At 40.5% G+C, this 20,240-nt stretch overlaps 1 protein-coding gene across 2 annotated transcripts in view; it reads right to left on the bottom strand.

The window, feature by feature from the left end:
• Window positions 1-226: 226 nt before the first annotated feature.
• The window catches only part of adamts3 (ADAM metallopeptidase with thrombospondin type 1 motif, 3), a 167,429-nt gene continuing 147,415 nt past the window's right edge, over window positions 227-20,240 (bottom strand). For both annotated transcript variants that reach the window (XM_087812949.1, XM_087812941.1), the window contains exons 19-22: window positions 19,962-20,094; window positions 12,128-12,335; window positions 5,588-5,705; window positions 227-4,681 (exon numbers count right to left, since the gene is read on the bottom strand). In XM_087812949.1, the coding sequence (XP_087669075.1) occupies window positions 4,254-4,681; window positions 5,588-5,705; window positions 12,128-12,335; window positions 19,962-20,094 (887 nt within the window). In that variant the 3' untranslated portion in view covers window positions 227-4,253. The remainder of the gene's footprint in view (window positions 4,682-5,587; window positions 5,706-12,127; window positions 12,336-19,961; window positions 20,095-20,240) is intronic.

Consider the following 20,240-nt stretch of genomic DNA (forward strand, 5'->3'; position numbering starts at 1 on the left):
GTTAATCTGGATTTTATTCCATTGTTCTCGGTGTTATCTTGACCTTTTAAGTTTATATAGTATTGAGTATTGTTTAAGTGCTTTGTGACTCTGGTCCAGAAAAACGCTCTACAGATATAAATGACTTTCTTACTTAAATCTGCCTTTAAAAAACCTTTAAAAAGTAACAGTATAACTTGAGGTCTAAAGAAGTGAAACATGGCGGTGAAAGAACCACGAGACAGTCGTCGTTAATCGAACCATTTATTTCTATGTGCTCCCCAATATTACAAACAGCTTCAGTAGTACACTTTGATCTACACAAATACATGGAAAGGCAAACAAAGTCGAGTGACTGGCATGTGTAATACCTCGAAGCAGCTCAGAGACTTACATGGTACAGTAACTGGAGGATTCTATGCAGTTTATCCGTCTGCGGCTCAGGGATTGTCGAGACCTAAACACTAGCTCTGTGTAACAATAGCAGCGAGTTTGAAAGGCTACAAGGAAACTGGGGAGGAAACGGTTAGAGGAAGAAAAACACTACAAAATACTGCTTTAGAAAACAAACGAAAGGAAAATAAACTTATAATGTTTCAACGGGTTAAATAAAGCACCTTTCTGGTCGTCGCCGTGACAACAGCTGCATCACGACTTCTACGAAACAGCTGTGAAAAAACAGCTTTCTGGCATCTCACAACATGAGCATATTTACATCTACTTGTTTGCAAAAAAAAACAATGTCAATTCTACTCTAAGGAGCTTCGAATGATGTTTTTGTCTTTTCAGTTTTCTGCTGTGGATCGTTTGGCGCCGCACACGTAAAAAAAGCCTCTACGTCTTAATAAATACAACTGTACTCAACGCTATATACATGTTTATACACAGGAGTGAGTGTGAAGAGTTGCTAGTTCCTTGTTGAGAAGAAAAACACAACATCGTGTTCTTGTTATTGCAGTCAAATGCATGTGGTTGTTTGACGAAATCCTTTTTTAATTAAATAAATATCGACCGAGCTTCAAGCTTTTCAAACCCCAGGAAACCAACCGTGTTAAATAAAACTGAAACACAAACAAAGAAAGTCAAAGCTGAAGCTACAGATTTCGCTTTTACTCCAGTTCAGAATGGCTTTTGTCGGGAATGTTTACGAACTTTCCAATGAAGAAGCAGATTTCAAGCGTACCTTGCTTTGTACAAAAATATATGAAGTTAAAAATAAGATGCATGTGAATTTGGTAGTTAGCTCGTCATTTTGGTTAAGAAACCCTGTCAGTTATCGCAATGAAATCTAAAAAAAATACAAGAAAAAGTTTTAAAGTCAAATCAAAATTGAACCTGAAAAAAAACAATCTTGAATTTTGACGATAAGTTTTCTTTCATTACGTTCACTCAGATTTTATATTAATATGTCCGTATAATGGATATTGTTTAATTAAATGTAATGTATTTCATTTTATCTTATTATTAATTATTTATATGCCATTTTATGTTCATGATTTTATTTTATTTTATTAATCTCTTTTTATTTCATCTTTATCTTCTGTAACGACAACGCATTCGTTGGCAATAAAAGTTTTCTGATGAACACTTTATTGAATTTTAATTAAATATATTGTCCTGAAAAAGTTTAAATCCGAGTGTGTGTGTGTGTGTGTGTGTGTGTGTGTGTGTGTGTGTGTGTGTGTGTGTTCTCTCAGATACATTTGTTGTAAAGTACCACAATGAGGTAGACAAATGGAAATGAGAACTAAATCTGCTTTTTATCTCTTTCTTTTAAACACGTCTTTTAATAACTTTTGGTAATTTTCAGAAAAAAACAATAAAGGAGACGACCTGAGAAGCAACGCATGTGATGTGGAGGCAACGGTTGCCTTGGTAACAGGCATGTAGTGAAACTGCGTTTGTGTATTTATGTGTAAATTAATAATATTTCATTAAGAATTCAATCACTTGTCGACCGTCGTTCAAAGATAAAACCTGGAGTCGAAGGATGGAGTGAAGTTGTTACGCTTCACCTCGTCTGAAAGTGTCTTTTTTGTTTTTCGGCGTAATTGCGCACACGTGGAATCGAGCCTGATTACTGCATGTGTTGCGTTTTCCCTCCTTCTCGCTCTGCAGGGACTCGCTTCATTAAATGACAAGATCAGACACAGGCCGAGCAGAGAGTGAGGGACGGATTGAAGGAAGAATCAGCGACGCTCGTGTCTTATTGACATTCAACCAAACACTGAGTTCACACTTAAATCCTTTGATTTGTTCCAATGGGACGTTTCTATAGAACTTCATGAGCTTTTTCTTTAATACAAAACTTTCTAATCAACCATTTTTTTTGATCTGGGAAATAATTATTCTTTTCTAAATAATAATAAAAATAATTTGGATAAAAATAGCAGATTAATTTATTTACTGTGAACATGAAGGAAAAAAAAGGGGATAATGAATTTTCTTCGTATTCTATTTAAATAGTTGTTTGTCCGGCCATGACTGATGATGTCACATTACATTATGATGATGTCATCGTCACAGTGAAGTTTGATTTTTAAGTTTCTGTTGCACTCAAAATACACAACTTTATTTATCATGCGGGTAATAAAGCATCTTTTCGAGGGTAAAAGCATCGATTTTATGAGCGATAAGAGGTTAAAATGAATCATCTTCTGGTTCAAATGAAGGTAACTATTAATCATAGACAGTCTGTTACAGTAATTGTGTTTTTACTGATTGTTCTCTTCTCTGGTATTGAGTTGATGAGAGTAAACATACTCTATTATTTATCTTTCTATCATTTCAACGATTATTTTAATTCATTTTAAACTGGGATCTTCACAAATAAGCCACGGTTTTGCAGGACAAACATTTTTTTTATCATGACCATCGACACAAACGACGGCAGAAATCACGTCATATTTTCTTCTAATGCTGGCTCAACAAAAACCTTCTCTGGAACGTCTTGATATTTATCTCCATTTAATCTATCTTATCTCTTATCTTTCATAAAATGGATGCTTTGAGACTCAAAAAGACGCTATGACAACGGCTATATCAATAAAGTTTGACATTTTGAATGCACATGCGCAAATGGATCGTTTCCCAGATCGTGTTCCACGCTATATTACCTGCGTATATTCGGGGCGTCTCAGCTCGGATGGTAGAGGTCGCGGGTTCAAGACACTTCACCCTGAAGCCTACTCCCATCAGTGTGTGTGAATGCGTGACTGTCAAAGCGCTTTGTGACCCTGGTCTAGAAATGTGCTGTGAGTTTTGTTGTTTTGAAAAAACGGACAAAAGGAGTTAAAAAAAAGAGAAGTGGACTTCTAATAGTAAGTAAGTAAGTCAATTATATTTGTAAAGCACTTTTCCAGACCAGGCTCGCAACAGTTTGTTTTGGTGTCTAAACAAGAAGGATGTGTCTCGCCTGCAGTTCATACTAAACTCTGCAGCCAGAATTCTGAGCCGCTCTAGTAGAAGAACTCACATTTCTCCTTCAAACTCTTCACTGGCTGCTCTAGTAGAAGAACTCACATTTCTCCTTCAAACTCTTCCCTGGCTGCCAGTTTCTTTCAGGATCATTTCCATCACCAATTCTGGTTCTTACTTTTAAGATCTATATAAAAACTTCACACAATGTGAAATAGTTCCTGACAAATCAAATAGAAACTGTGATGCAACTAATCTAAAGGCCGACGGTCATGGTAAGGGTTCTCTTAAAGCAGCACTGCGGTAAATTGAGCATATGTCTCTGGCTCCTCCCAGTGTTTAAACAGTGTAATTGCAATGTCGTGACAACTCCAGCAACGCTACACGTTGCCATGTGTTCGCGGAGGAAATCGATTCTTTGGTTGGTTTTTCTGTCTTATTGTCTCTGACGCTTCATAAACTCCACCCCGGCCGTCATGGAAATGAAGGCAAACGCCATCCCCCCCCCACTGTCGTACAGCGGTTCGGTGGTGAGCAGGCGGGTCTTGGAAATGTTACGTAGATGCTACGCTTGCTTGTTTCTAACATCAGTTATTCACGGAATCCTCCAAAAAAATACATGCGTTACTTCTTGTCTTTTCAGTTGCGGTTCCTTCTCACATACTGTGGTAAACAAATAACAAATAAATATGTGTTGCTGTTGTGACTTTTAGAATAATAGTTGAGTTAAAAACTGGCAATTCTTGAACCAAAGTGAACCAGCACTTTAAAAAAAAAAGGTTGTTTCTGAGGGGAGAAGACTCGGGGCGAAGCTGGGTGTCTATCGAACAACAGTCCTGTAGAGCAAAGGTCGTCACTCATCTCTCCACCTCACAGTCTACGGCGATCCGCCGGCCTTGTGCCCTCTGACCCCGAACCGTCTTCCCCGCGGCGTCCCTCGGGACCCGTCTCGGCGCCGCGGCGGCGGTGGTCTTGGTCGGGCTCTTCTTGATCGACGCCGGGGTCGTGGCGGCGGCGATTTTTCCGGCGCCGCTCAAAGATCCTTTGCCCGGGATTTGTTTGGCGCCGCCAGTGGCGTTGGCGGCGGCGGAAGCCGTGAGGGTCTCCAGGAGCTGCGAGGCGGATCCGAAGCGGACGTGATCCTCGGTCTCGGCGAAGACGGAGAAGGCGCCGGTGCGTTTGGTGCAGGAGTCGCAGCACAGCTTGTTGTAGCCCGGGATGGAGCAGTACCTCGCCAGCACCTCCATTTGGCAGAAGATGGATTTGTCTCCATTACACGGCTCATCTGGAAGTCAAAGGGCGTGTTGAGGAAAAGTGACCTTAAGAAAATGCGTTTACAGATCAGCGCTCGGCAGCCAGACGGCCCCGGATAATAGAAGAGCTGGATCTGAAAAGGTTCTTTGTCGAGGGTTTACACAACAACACACTTGAGATTTGCAGGTTTAATAATAAACAGTGTTATTGAAGCTCAACCACACTGTGAAGTTATTGATCCATTTGATGATATAACACGGTCTACGGCTCGCGTCTGTATTTGTAAAATACTTTTTGTTGTGTTGTGTATAAGGTAAGGTAAAACTTTATTGATCCCTCAGAAGGTCTCCTTTGGGAAATTGTTTTTTACCAATAGCCAGCAATTTTTCATAAACAATAAAAAATAATACATAAAAAATAAAATAAGAAGAACATAAAGAGGAAGAACAAGATGACACAATCTAAGTCTAAAGACAAAGAAAAATAACATAGGTCAGGGAAAGAAAAACAAGAAAGACAAAGATCCAAAGACTAACATGGAACAGAACATCCAGATACTTTCACTCCACTCCTGCCCCCGAACTCAGAATTGTACAATTTAATAGCCCGAGGGATGAATGAGTCCCTGAGTCTATTTGTTTTGCACCTGGGTAGGAGCATTCGTGCACTCATTCTGCTTCTCTGCTCACTGATGACAGTGTTCAGAGGATGAGAGGATGAGGATCAGAGTATTTGTCGGTCCATAAGCTAAACTTCACATCCTTCCTCTACCATTGACTCTGAGCCTCATGTTTATAATGGATATCATTCTTGTTGTGTTTACTGATCGTGAACAGATCGCATGAGTTCATCAAATACGTCATGATGCTTGACTCTGACCCCAGTATGATCACGAATGCGATGGATGAAGCGAAGTACGTCCAGGGATGGTTCTCACCGTGGCAGGGTCCGAGTCTGCAGGTTCTGACGTTCTCCGGCTTCTCTCCGCCGCACTGGTCTCCGATGCGACACGTGACCAGCCGTCGCTCCATGCCGTCGCCGCACGTCACCGAACACTGCAGGGAATCAAACAGTTGAGGTCGTTCAGTGTCGGGCGTTAGTTTCGCCGACACCAGCGTTTTTCTAATCCCTCGCCGTGATTACGATATTCAAAGGAGCGTTTGGGTTTTTGTCCGACTGGGAAATCTTACTGAAGCATCTGAAGGTTTTGACTCAGAAACTCGGGGGAAATTTAAGGACATCCAGATACACAAATTAATCACGAACAAAATATGTACATTTATAGTCGTTACACGATCGTCTCCGTCCTTGTAGGAACTTTATTCATATCCTGAGCAAAAACAACTGTTTTGAATTGAACTTTTAAGGTATGGTTTGACAAAACATGTGTCCAAGTCTTATCACGTGGCCTGTTGGATGGCTACGAAATCAAAGTAGATAAACTGTATGATCTAGGTTTGCACTTTGTCATTCCATGCACTTTGTTCTTTTTTATTTGCACTTTGTACTTGAAACTATCATCTGCTGTTTACTGGAAATCCAATTTCCCAAAGGATGGATGGATGGATGCATGGAGGGAGGAATGGATGGATGGATGGATGGATGGATGGATGGATGGATGGATGGATGGATGGATGGATGGATGGATGGATGGATGGATGGATGGATGGATGGATGGATGGATGGATGGATGGATGGATGGATGGATGGATGGATGGATGGATAGGTAGATGCATGGATGGATGGATGGATGGATGGATGGATGGATGGATGCATAGATGGATGGATGGATGGATGGATGGATGGATGGATGGATGGATGGATGGATGGATGGGTAGATGGATGGATGGATGGATGGATGGATGGATGGATGGATGGATGGATGGATGGATGGATGGATGGATGGATGGATGGATGGATGGATGGATGGATGGATGGATGGATGGATGGATGGATGGATGGATGGATGGATAAACTGTTTTAATCCCTCCACAGATTACAGACTTTTGGTAAATTGGTTTTCCAGTAAACAGCAGACGATAGTTTCATTAAAACAAGAACAATGGCAAATAAAAAAGAACAAAGTGCAAGGAATGACAAAGTGCAAATATAAAGATTAACAATTTACATTTGAAGGAAATAAAGCAAAAAAAGGATACAAAGATTAATACAGTATATAAATACGACCTATGAGGAAGTGGTAGTTTCAGACAGTGAGGAGGACCCGGGACGTACCCTGGACACACATATTTATTCAGCTACACACTTGAAAGGGTTTCTAAGGCGTGGGAGGTCTGGGTCTCTTCACGTAGACTTGGATGAGCGGTAGATAATTAAAGAATAAACAGTGATATTGATCATGGTTTTAGTTTTTAAACCAGGACATCGGGCCAGAACACAAGTCTCACGAGTAAATATTTGCTTCAGCACTTTAGTCGCTACCAACGTATTAGTGTCGAGGATTAATCTGCGTCGCAGACGTCACGGCAAAAATAAATGCTTTAATGCCACGGGGCCATTTTTCAGCCGATTACTCCGACGTAAAAGCTTCTTACTCTTCGCTCCGTTGACATTTAAATGTGTTGAAAATAATAACAGTGGCTGCTCAGGTCACACACTTATGTCTGGAGGAAAATGCAGGAGCTTTCAGAGACAGGTGACGTAAGAGTCTGATCCCGCGTGAATTTATTTCATATCATTTCATGCATAATGTGGCCTTTGCTTATAATAGGCTCGAGGATTAAAGTGAGAAATTGGGATTGTTTACGTCTCAAAGGAGAGAAGTCAAGTCACTTCTAACATGATCTCTCACTCATGTAAAAACTGGTTCAGTTCATAGGTCATCATTCGTCATGTTCAAAAGTTCACGACTCCAAGAATGAACTAAACAAAGTCAAGCAATTATTATTTATGTTTTAACATAAAGAAATATGTGTCGGATCAGAAGATATTTAGTATTTATTGTCAGTATTGTGTGTGTGTTGTTGTGGAATAGTGTATAGAATACAATGAATTAATTAAAATTAATTAAATAAGATGAATAAAGTACAAAACAAACAAGTGACTTGTACAGTAAAGTGGTCAAACCAAAATGAAATAACTGAATTGTTCATGATCTTCTAATGAACCCTAAAGAACAACAGTTTACATTGCGGCAGCGTTTTTGTCTATTAATTACACAGTAGCAGTGTGCGTTTGCGGTCCAGACACACCTAGTGTATTTTTTAAAGCTGGCAGGCAAGTCTGAAAATAAATGTGGCTGGTGTTGCCAGATCAGGTGTTTTCCCGTCATACGTTAAGCTATGTTTACAGTGTGCTTTAGCCTCCAAGTATCAGTAGAAATTTGGCAACAACTACTGGTTGTTTTAATGTCATAATATCTTGTATTGAATTATAAATGATTTGGTCTTTAAAGATTCAAGATTCTTTATTGTCATTACACAGCATTTAAAAAAGCACAATAATTAAATGTATTGTTATCGCTCAGCGTGTTCCCTCCTGTGGTGCGACAATGATCGCAACGTTTACATAACAAAATGAATGTCCACAGGGGCTTTCCAGCCCGTCGGCTGCCGTGTGGGCATTAGAGGTAGAACAGTGTAATGCTGGGACTTCTAGTGTTAAGATTCATGACACAGTAACCAAAACTATAAGTAAAAAAGTGAGAGAAGGGGAAGAAAAGCAGTTTGTTGTAAATCGTTGAATAGAAACTGGACGTATGGACACAGGCCAAAGAAAATAGTCCAGAAGAAGAGAGTGTGAAGATCAACAGAAAACCTCTACAATCATTTTCACCCATTGCATCCTGCCAGGTGAGCCTCGTAGTACTAGAAGGTGGGAACTTCAAAGGGTTCAAAGGTACCTCCTTCTGTGACTTCATATTGTTTTTGCTCCTAAAATATCTTCATGAAAAAATCCCAATTTTCACAGAAGAAGCTTTACAAAGAGACAGATGGATGGTCACACTGACACCGCTGGAACAAATGTCATACAAGGCCAGTAGACTCCATCAAGCAAAGCTTAGGAGCAACAGTCTGGAAGGATTTCTCTCCTCTGGTCCGGAAGTTCAGGAACCATCAGTAGATTCTGATCCACAGACCTCAGAGCCCGAGCTGGGGTGTAAGGCTGGATCAGATCACTGATGGAAGGTCTGACCATGAATAGATCTGAAAGTAAGAACCAGAATTTTAAAATGATCCTGAAAGAAACTGGCAGCCAGTGAAGAGTTTGAAGGAGAAATGTGAGTTCTTCTACTAGAGCGGGTCAGGATTCTGGCTGCAGAGTTTAGTATGAACTGCAGGCGAGACACATCCTTCTGGTTTATACACTAAATAAACTGTTACAATAGTGTAAACGACACAAACACATGGATTATAAGATCCAGATCAACTTATGATATCATTTTTTTTAAGTAAGTTATATCTGTATCTCCAGGCTATTAGTGTAGAATAATGGAGGCTGCGGTGGAGATCTTGACAAGTGGTCTTGACAGCTTTTGTCGTCAGACGTCAAAAATCAGCAAAGGTCCACAGGTCAAACTAATCCAGTGCTAAGTTAGTGCTTTTGACGTCAGTAACCACCGATGAACATGAGATTTATTATTTGATAAGACTGGGGACATGGAAAAAAACATTGATGCAGTCAGTGCAGTCGTCACGTGATTGTCTGCGCGCCGCTTGATTGGCTGAAAGTTTCTATCAATTTGCTCGTTATTGTCTGGTGGCATCAATTACACCAACATTAAGATATCGAATTTAAAAAGGCTAAGGATTAAAACAAAAATAATAATTGAATCCAAACAGATTGAAACAATATTATTTTTAAAGTTCTTGAATTCAATTATTGCAGACGCATGTTAGACTTCATGACTGTTCAGTGTCTTCATACATTTGCTCGAGGCTGCGTCACATCCACTGATCCTTCCGTCGAACAACATGAATCCCATCACGAGCGCAGACTCTACTGAACATAATGAGGTTTGTGCCGAACATCTCCCTCCGTAATGAAGCCGTTGTCTTTCCTTCCACAGAAACAGAACTGTGACTGATCACAGACCAACTCCTCCACTGACGCTTTACTGCGACTGTTTGAGATGCTGATGAATCAGTGAAGATGTCAGAACCCGAGCGACGTAAACACAGTGTCATTAATGATCAACGTTTCTGTGATAATTGAAGGAATGATTTGAACGTGTGCAGCTGCCATGTTAAGTAGCTCCTTCAGAATCCTTTTCATGTCTCGCACTTATATTGACCTGTTGAAACTCTAGATCCCTTTTCAAGATAATGAACTTTGAATCAGAAATGTTGTATTGTCAGTGTTTTTTATTCTCCTTCGGGGGAGCAAGCATCCATCTATCCATCCATCTTTTCGTCCATCCATCTATCCATCCATCTTTTGTCCATCCATCCATCCATCCATCTTTTGTCCATCCATCCATCCATCCATCTTTTGTCCATCCATCCATCCATCCATCCATCTTTTCGTCCATCCATCTATCCATCCATCCATCCATCCATCCATCCATCCATCCATCTTTCCATCCATCTATCTTTCCATCCATCCATCATCCCTCCATCCATCCATCTATCTATCTATCCCTCCATCCGTCCATCCATCCGTCCATCCATCCATCTTTTGTCCATCCATCCATCTTTCCATCCATCTATCTTTCCATCCATCCATCCATCTATCTATCTATCCCTCCATCCGTCCATCCATCCGTCCATCCATCCAACCATCCATCCGTCCGTCCATCCATCCATCCATCCATCCATCTTTTGTCCATCCATCCATTCATCCATCTTTCCATCATCTATCTTTCCATCCATCCATCATCCCTCCATCCATCCATCCATCTATCCCTCCATCCATCCATCCCTCCATCCATCCATCCATCCATCCATCCATCCATCCATCTATCTTTCCATCCATCCATCCATCTATCCCTCCATCCCTCCATCCATCCATCCATCTATCTTTCCATCCATCCATCATCCCTCCATCCATCCATCTATCCCTCCATCCATCCATCCATCCATCCATCCGTCCGTCCGTCCATCCATCCATCCATCCATCCATCCATCCCTCCATCCCTCCATCCCTCCATCCCTCCATCCATCAATCCATCCATCCATCCATCCATCCATCCATCCATCCATCTTTCCATCCATCTATCTTTCCGTCCATCTCATTACATCAACACTTATCGTAACTTAACCACATTTTAACACAACACCGCCGACATCATACGTCGGTCAAACTATCTGTAATTTTGTTCTTTCAAGTCACGAGCGGCTCTTAAATCTGGAGATATTTCGCTGAACTTTGCAGTAATTTTCCCAAATGCTGATCAGGAGCAGGAAATAAACTCCTAGCTTTCAAATGAAGAGCATTCAATCAACTGCCAGGTACCACTCATTATCAAGGTCATACTCAGGAGTGTTTAAATAGTTTTTTATTCAATTATTTATTTTTGTTATTATTCATTATGTTGTCACATTATCTTTAGAATTTAAGATTATTACCCAGTTAATGTTTCATATCATTGAAAATAGCAAGTTTCACCTGCGAAATAACAAAATATCACAACATTTGAAAGTAGAATTTTAGAGAAAATGATCAATAAAACATCATATTTTTTAGCTGCGACGATGTCATCGTCGAGGATAAAAGATTCATGAAGCTACAGATCAATAATAATTATTATAAGTTACACTCAACAGCTGCCTCAGATCTGTTCGAGAAGATTCCACAAAACATCATCAAATTTGAATGTAGACTTTTTGGAGAAATTCTTAAAGAAAATCATCATATTTTAAACATCTCAGCCAAAGATGACGGGCTTTTGATGCCATAGCTTGCATGAAGGTGAGGAAACACGCTTTTGAAGTCATATAAATGAAAAAAAACACTGTATATGTTTGGCTTTTTTCTCATACTTGGCAGCCCTGCAGGTATGTGCTGCTGTTTTAGCTTCACATGCCAGTGCTGAGTTATTTCTGACTATTCAGCGCACATTGGAGTATAAGGTGCAATATCCACGACCGGCTATACATACATAAGTCGCACTGCCTTAGAAGTCGTATTAAAAGCAGCACGGCTCGGTAATGTCTTGCAACCGTTGACTCAGGAATAGTTTGTCACGGCCAACATTACCTGAGATGTTACTAGTCGAGCATCGTGAGGATTTTGATGCTAATACTGTCGATATCTCTTGAAGCATGAAACAAAAACCTTCAAGATCTGAGTTCAAATACACTGAATCGGAATAACATCATCTAAAGTTATGTGCGTACATCACGCTGTGCACGTGCTTCTGAAAGGAACTTCTTTCAATAAAACCTAACGACTTGAAAGAACAACCTTCGCAGAAACATAAACGACCCCGGGAATCGATCACGAATACGCTAAACACACCGAGGACGGCATCAAAGCCGGATTAAAGTAACGCGTCATAAATAAATGATGCCGGTACCTCAGACCAGGCGCCGGTCCTCCACTGAGAGGGACAGGAAACTCTGTTGCAGGATCTCCGGCTCTCCGGCTTCTCGCCGCTGCAGTACTTGCTGTGGATGGAGCGGTTGGTGCCGTCGTGGAGGAACTGCATACAGCGAACCGTCCGGATCTGGAATCCCAGGCTCCCGCAGGTCTTGGTGCAGTGCTCCCAGTCCTCGGAGATCCATCTGGTGGGGAGTAGGAAAGAACGTTTGAAGACCACATGGCTTTGGTTTAATAGGTTTGACTGGGACGAGCTTTCTTCTTTCTGTTTTAATGAAAACAAATAAAGCGTCTTTTTTTTCTCGTACAAAACAGACCCTCACACATGTCTCAATGCAACACCTTGTCTTCTGCACTTATAGTCGTCATAGTCCTGCCTCTCAGACTCGGCACGCTGTTGTTTGTGCCGAAGCCTTCAACCATCAACACCTCACCTCCAAGTGGAATCCATTCCAATTTTCTCAAAAGGTTTTGAACGAGAGGTACTTTTCGTGGAGACAGAGAGATTCGTGCGAAAGATTCGTTCAGGGATATTTTTTTCTATTGTGGTGTTTTTAACCGTGACGTGAATTACAGAAAAGTGGCAAGATGGTGCGAGAGTGAGAACCAGAAAGTTTTATCAATCAAAAGACTCCATTTGTGAGTGTTCTGTGTTTGAAAACACTTTTCAACATCCCACAATGAAGACCATGTCAAGGTCAGTCACATTTTCACGGAGGGAGACGATAAAACATCTCAATTTTGGCCAGTTTATGTAATCATCTTCCAATTTCTTCTGCTGGCCTTTTGAAAGATCTTTATACAACTAAATCTCCGGAGCTCTAAGACTGATGGTCGTAAGGTCGTCGACGAACATCTATTTTAACTTGGAAGGAATTCAAGAATTCAAGATGAACTCGGATCGCACGCGGAGAAAACATCTCCAAGTGCTTGGATTTGGCAAACAGGACGATGCAGTCGGACCCACGCGTAGACTCGTGTATTTCGGGAAAACGTCCATCCACGTGAATGACCTCATGCGACAGCTGCCAGTTACGATCCGTCGCCATCGTCGCCCCCGGTTTGAGTCAGCGGCCGAGGCTGCCAGAAGGCCGGGATCGGTGTATATTTGATTCGCTAAAATCTCATTTGGTAGTCGGGCTCGGCAGCGACGGTTGGGATATGAATTAAACAACTCTACGACAAAGAGATAAGGACTTGTGATTTGAATTCCAAAGACTACTCGCTGCTCGGTGGCCCCTCGAAAATATTGCCTTTGGAAAGATGACAATAAAATGTCCACCAAGTTTTCTCCGGTCGGAGGACCTTCACAAGAACGTCCGGCTTGGAAACAAAACAGCAGGACAGACAAGCTCCTCACGATTTCAAGTGAGAGGTTTTCAAAGTCATTCCGAGGCGAGGACACGACTTCCCTCCAAAGCTGTCAAAAATGGCGTTTTTTTTTGAAGGGACTCGAGTTCTCTGAGCACATCTTAAGAAACTGACGCTGCTCTGCCCTTCAAATGTTTCAGGATGAATAAGGAAAGTGTGGCAGTTCCACGCGAAGTCCATTTGGATTTTTTTTTTTAATAATGTCCTTTTGTGCCGAGTTCAATTGTCACACGAGACATTCCAGCCCGTCCAATTTATTCTGCTTCCTGCGGGGATAATAGCAGGAGATGGGCATCGGTAGAAGTATCTGTCGGGAGATGACGCTGATGTTGGAAGACGGATAACACCCATAATGGTGCACATGTCCTAAGAATAGGGAAACAAATAAAAGTAAAATAAAATGATGAAAATAATGTGCCTTTGAACAAAAAAGCTCCTCGCCAGAGGATTCTTTTTGTCAAACTATAAATGATGGCAGGTAAAAAACACCGAAATCAAACATTATCTGAACAGAATCTGCTTCCTGCCAAATACACAAACACGAAAATGAACAAAAATACTCTGTGTTTGCTCTTAATTCCCAACACACTGTGTGTCCTCGTACGAGCATGTTACATGTTGTCGCTATCATCTGTTTGTTTTCAACTTTACTGTAAGTAACACTTACATTTAGAAACACTACCCACTACAGTGAAGTGACATCATTTTCTATCCATTTCTGAGAAAACAAAACAGGAAGGTTATGTTTCATGCTGTGTCTCAGATCCCGTATCTACTGTATCTAAGTGCACTGCTTTACAGTACACTGTGAGACACTGCACTTGTGTGCAGTGTGTGAATTTCAACAGTGTAGTACTGTCTCAAATCAAACTCTGCTGCTACACACTTACAGGAAATGACTCGACAGCTTCTTCTTCTACTACTTTTTAACGCTGATTACAACCAGCTGTTGGAACACAATCATCCACACTTGACAGAACTTTTCTCCAATCAAAACAGTCATTTGCCGCCGCCATTTTAAAATGAGTGACATATCTTCCGTTTATCGATGTAACTGTAGATGTAGGTTCATCTACGTCACGAATATTGCGCACTACATACAGTGTGAACACACTTGTGTACTCAAAATATTAAGTGTATTGAATAGTATTGAAGTGAGAATGAAAGGAAACAAACTTGGACCTTATTAAATATGTCATTAAATAGTCAATAAAATGAAATAAAATACTCATTCCAGCCGTGACTTTTTAATCTCTTTGTGTTCGGGTTAAATAATGGACGACGTACAGTGAGGCTGTAGTCGTGCCACAAGTCAAACCAAAGCGACTGAGAGTTAAATAAATACACCTCAAAGAATAAACAAACCAACTCATCCTCATCAGTTTCGGTGAAAATCTTCGCAGCAAAAGCTTCAGAGACATTTTTTCTAAAGTGCTTTTTCCTGTCAGAACTTTACGCTCGACTGACGATACACTTGAAAAATTGTTGAGTTTATTATCCGACTCGATAGTTGAGCTAAATCTGGGAAACAAAAGCCGTACAAACAACAATATTAACAACCTCTTGACTTTGTAATTAATACATTCGACTTGAATCAAAATCTAAAGGAGACACTTGAGCAAATATTAGGCTTGCAATAATTTTTGAAAGATAAGAGCCAAGTTTTTCTGTTAGTTTCCAAAGACAAGAAACATGGATTTTTAATACGTCGATCTGCAAGTGGACTCTCGGTTTTTTAATCAAGTAATAACAAAGTTTTTAAACAAGTCAAGTGATTTTCCAGTGAGAGAATCTGTCATGATGGACTCCTCGTCCGCTGACTCATGAGCAAACGCTCGATATCCGTCTCTGCTGGACTTTGGTTTCATAAAAATTCATCCATCGATTTCCAAACTCGGCCAAGAGAGAAAAAGACGCTTGTAAATCACAGCCGAACAACAGGGAGCTCCGGCGTCTGAGTGGACAAACTTCTGCATCGCATCAGAGCGCGATGACCACACGGCTGTAATTGACGCCTCCCGGACCCTTTTGTTCGCCGCCGCGGATCGGTCGAGGGGCAGAACTCTGACATCGATCCTCATTCTATTGTCTCGTCTCATGATAGAGTTCGCAGGTTCGGGGACGGACGACACCAGGTCTTCCATTGAAAGTACTTCAATTATATCTTGAGCACAAGAGTTTCGAGGACAATAATTGCCAGACGCCGGAGTGAAGCGTCTTATTTCTGACACAAACTATCGAAGGAAAAAAAGGCAGAAGAAAAGGTTAGAGGTTGAAAAAGTTTGGACGACAAAAGCAAGGTCGCTGTAGTGACAAGACCTGCCGTGTTTGACGTGATGTACGGTCTGTAGTTCAACTCCAGGAAGATTCTGAAAGGATGTGTTGTTGTTTTCCTGAGGTTTTCAATGAAATGTTGTGCTGTGACATCATCAGCCAGCGCCGCTGACATCACAGACTTCTCACTACAATAACTCAAATCATAATCAACGGATTTACTTCCTTTTGTTCTACTTAAAATAAGAGATACGTTTATAAATGTGACTGTTTCTGTCAAGGTTCTAATTATAAAAACTTTATAAACACATGCATTTATATTTTATAAATATTCCAAGAAGAATTCTAAAAGTTATTCATTCTTAAAACTCAATCATTCTTTGTTTTCAGCCTCACTGTTCGTCGTGCATTATTTCCCCCGAACATAAAAAAGGTCTTAAAAAGTAACGGCTGGAATGAGTATTTTCTTTCATTTTATTTACTATTTAATGACATATTTAACAAGGTCTGAGTTTGTTTTCTTTTAAATCGCACTTCAATAGTATAAACTAGTTAAACATATGTTTTCCTAAATATCTTTGTTTGAATACATTTGTTCTCGTAGTGCTTTTATATTATTATTTTTAAATAAATGCATAAAGAATTAAATATTACAAAATGGATTTACTTCCCGTTTTAACGTCATTATCTCTATCATGCATTTTTTGAACAGATGTTTTCCTGAATATCTTCTTCCTCCTCTTTTTTGCCCTTTATTCGTCCTTTTCATAGGTTATTGTTTTATACTTTTCGTGGTGCCTTTATATAATTTATTTTAAATGTATATAAAATAATACTAAATTAAATTAATAAAATATTTACACTCTTATTTTTATTTGATGTATTTAATTTTAAATGTTAAAAATATTCTTAAAATATAATGAAAACCTGCACTAATCACTGAACAAAACGATTTTAAAATGTTCGGTAAGGTACGACCTTATCTTAAGTTTTGAGTGATCGTAATTTTGAATGGAAAAAAAAAAAGTTTGCACAAAACAACCGATAAACACTTTATTATTTTTTCATCTTTCAAATTAAGTTAGTAATAAACCATCTATTATCTTTTATTTTAAATATTCCTGATTAATATAAGTAACATTTACACGTGGCCATGATATTTTGGTTTTCTTTATTTTTATGGTTTGATTTCAGGATTTGAAGATATAATGTAAATGTCAGGCAAACGCTCCATATGTTCTCTGGTATTCATCTAAGAACGCACGTCTATAGATACCGTTAAGAATCCGTCTCACGAAGCTCGAGATTTGCCAGGAAGATTTTTTTTCTCCTCCCGGACGATAATAAGCTTAAACTAACTTCTGCTCTCAAGGCATTTTTCCACGACCCGCACATTTAAAGGCATCACCTGAGCCAGGATTTCTAATCTCCCTTAAATCGTCGTTTGGCAGAACAACATCTGAGGCGTCTCCGAAATAACCCGTCATCGTTTCTAAACAGAGAGAAAAGATTGAAGTTCAGGACCACACGGCTCATCGCTTCCATACACACCACAGCAGGCGGTAGATAAGAAGCACGCACACACACACACACACACACACACGCACACACGCACACACACACACACCGACTAGAACAAGCAATGAAATCATCCCAGCGCTGGCTTGGAAGTGATTTATTGATCCTGCCTCGGTCCATGATGGCCGAGCACGTCTCCAGCTCAATAAAGCAGCAAACAAGCATTAGCGGACAGATACGACTTTTGGCTTGAAATCAATGCACAGGAGTTAAATTGTTAACGTCAATGTTGTGTTGCTGATTTGTTGACTTATGTATCTTCATCCTCGCCCAACTTAACCCTGCCTGCCTGCATGTGTGTGTGTGTGTGTGTGTGTGTGTGTGTGCGTTATAGACTCACAAAAGACGAGAAAAAATGCTTTAAAATGATCATGTTATTAAATGTATACCATATTTATTACATATTTAATAAAGGCCAACTTGTGACGTCTCTGTATGTGGTTTGTTTGTTCTCCCTGTGTTGTGTGGGTTTACTCCGGACACTCCGGTTTCCTCCCACAGTCCAAAAACATACAGAGGTTGATTGAGAACTTGAGGGAAATTGTCCGTAGGTATGAGTGTCTTTGTGTGACTGGCGTCCTGTCCAGGGTGTCCCCTACCTCTCGCCCAAGGACACTGGGATAGACTCCAGTCTCCCCGCGACCCCCATAAGGGATAAATCGATAGAGAATGATTGAATTTCTTCCATAATTTCAGCTCCTTTCACTAATAATAACCATAATCCACTTGGATTACTCTTGTACGATTAGGTTTTACAGTTCTTTTTTTTCTTTTTTTTTATACGTTTGTCATTTCTATTCAAGGTCGACACCAGGTATTTCAGCTAGTCCAGCTATAAAGTTGAAAGATTCCAGTTCTGTTTATTACCATCTCACTTTTATAGCAAAAAAAGAAGAAAAAATGGACTCATTCACATGAACATTTTCGAACAACTAAACAGCCATAAAAATGGTGATAAACCCGGAGCACCTGTTTCTAACGCCTTGTTGGTTTTTGTCGTGAAGCGACATTGAAATCCTCGAGAGGCTTTTTAAAACTTTTTATTATTATTATGATTATTATAGATTCAGTCATAAGAGGGACAAAAAAATGTTTTCGTTAACCACAATAAAAAAACAGTTATCTAAGAATAACTGTTTGCGTTCCAACTGTTATGAAAGAAAATGAGATTGTTTTCCTCAAGTGTAGGAATGACCTCCGAGCAAACACTGAATCTGTCTCTGAATAAAGTTTGTTTAAAACTGTCCTTTTTGGAATTCAAACGAAGAGAATTATATAAAACTCCTGCACAGGAAAGTCTTTAATTTCTGCTCTTCTTCAAGGTTGTTTTTATTGTCGTCCGAGGAATGGAAGAGAAATAGAAGTAAATTAAGCAAAGATGCAGGATTTATACCATCACGAAATGTTTTTATTTCTAATAACAATGTAATGTATAAAAGAACACTTGCAGATCTTTTGAGAGGAACTGTTTCATCAAAAGGTATTTCCACACCTGGGCCACCAGAAAACTTCACCCCGACAAAGATGTGGACCAAGTATGAGCTCCTGGTGTATTCCACAGGAAGTACTCGGGTGAGCGTCTGCCGACTACATTCAAGTATCTCGGATTTTTGGCAATAAAAACATCTTCAAAGGTACTAAAATCAATGTTAAGTCGTGGGTATTCATTATTTTGACCTAAGAAATAACTGAATCTTCACTCAGCGAATCGGTCGGCGTTCCTTCCTGGATAAAAATATTTTCCATGTGGTGAAGGTTGCAGGCGGGGATGAGAGGAGAAATAAACTGGTGGTGGAGTTCGAGAGCAACGGCTGGGACGTCCACCGAAAATCACCTCTCAAGTTGGACAAAACCACTCCTCCTGAGCTCTGAACTGAAACACTATCTCCTGAGAAGATCTTCTTGGTGCAGTCCAGGAGAGTGGTTAAAGACAAGATCAAATAAGGGAGTTAAGCCAGAAGACAAGGTTCTTGACTGCCTATGGTCACGGGTCACGATGGGTAGAGCCCAGAGGAACACGATCTTGGGTATGATTGGCCAAAATGGATTTTCTCCACAAGGTGGCTGGCCAGAGCTCCTCTGTTTTGAGAGGAGTCGAGGTGGCTTAGACCTCTGATTAGGATGTCTCCTGGTGAGGTGTTCAGGGTATGTTGTTTCTGGTAGTCAAACCACAGGGGAGACGATGGGTTTCCAGAGGAAGAGCTGGATGATGTAGCTTATAGGAGGGAACGTCTGGGCCGCTTCCCCCGCAACCCAACCCCGGGTAAGTGGAAGAAGACCAGAGAAAGGTTTGCACAAGAAAACTAGCTAGGAAAGCTAAACGCTAGCAGAGGAAAGATTCACCCTTCGTGGCAAACAGCGTTCCCCTCAAGAAGAAAACTTGTTTGAAGAAGATTCAGCAGATCCAGATCAATGATCTACATTTCCTCTGACTGGAGAACTAGAACCTAGAACCTCGTCCATCATTAGAGATGGTGTTTACCTTCACCTCTGATCAACAACTTTGTGGTTCCTTCACAACATGACTCAATTCCTACTATATTTCTCTGCCATCCTTCAGCAAATAAATGAATGAATCTTGTACTCACTGAGGTTGTGTGCAGTCCTGAAGGTTGCACATTCGGCGAATGGGTTTGGGTTTTTTGTTGACGTCACAGTAGCCCCTGTGGACCATCTTGGTGTCTCCCTTCTTCCGGCATCCGTACTTGGTGTATTGGTAACCTGGACACATCGACGCTCATTCATTCACCGTGAATATTAACACTATGTTCCACCGTGGAAGGCGACAATGCGCCTTGAGAAATTGAATATCCAGTGACATGGATCGCAGACCCTTGAGGAGAAATGCAATTATGAGTCCTTGGAAT

Source organism: Callionymus lyra, chromosome 1 (genome assembly GCF_982586985.1).
Source record: "Callionymus lyra chromosome 1, fCalLyr1.hap1.1, whole genome shotgun sequence".
Classification (NCBI taxonomy): Eukaryota; Metazoa; Chordata; class Actinopteri; order Syngnathiformes; family Callionymidae; genus Callionymus; species Callionymus lyra.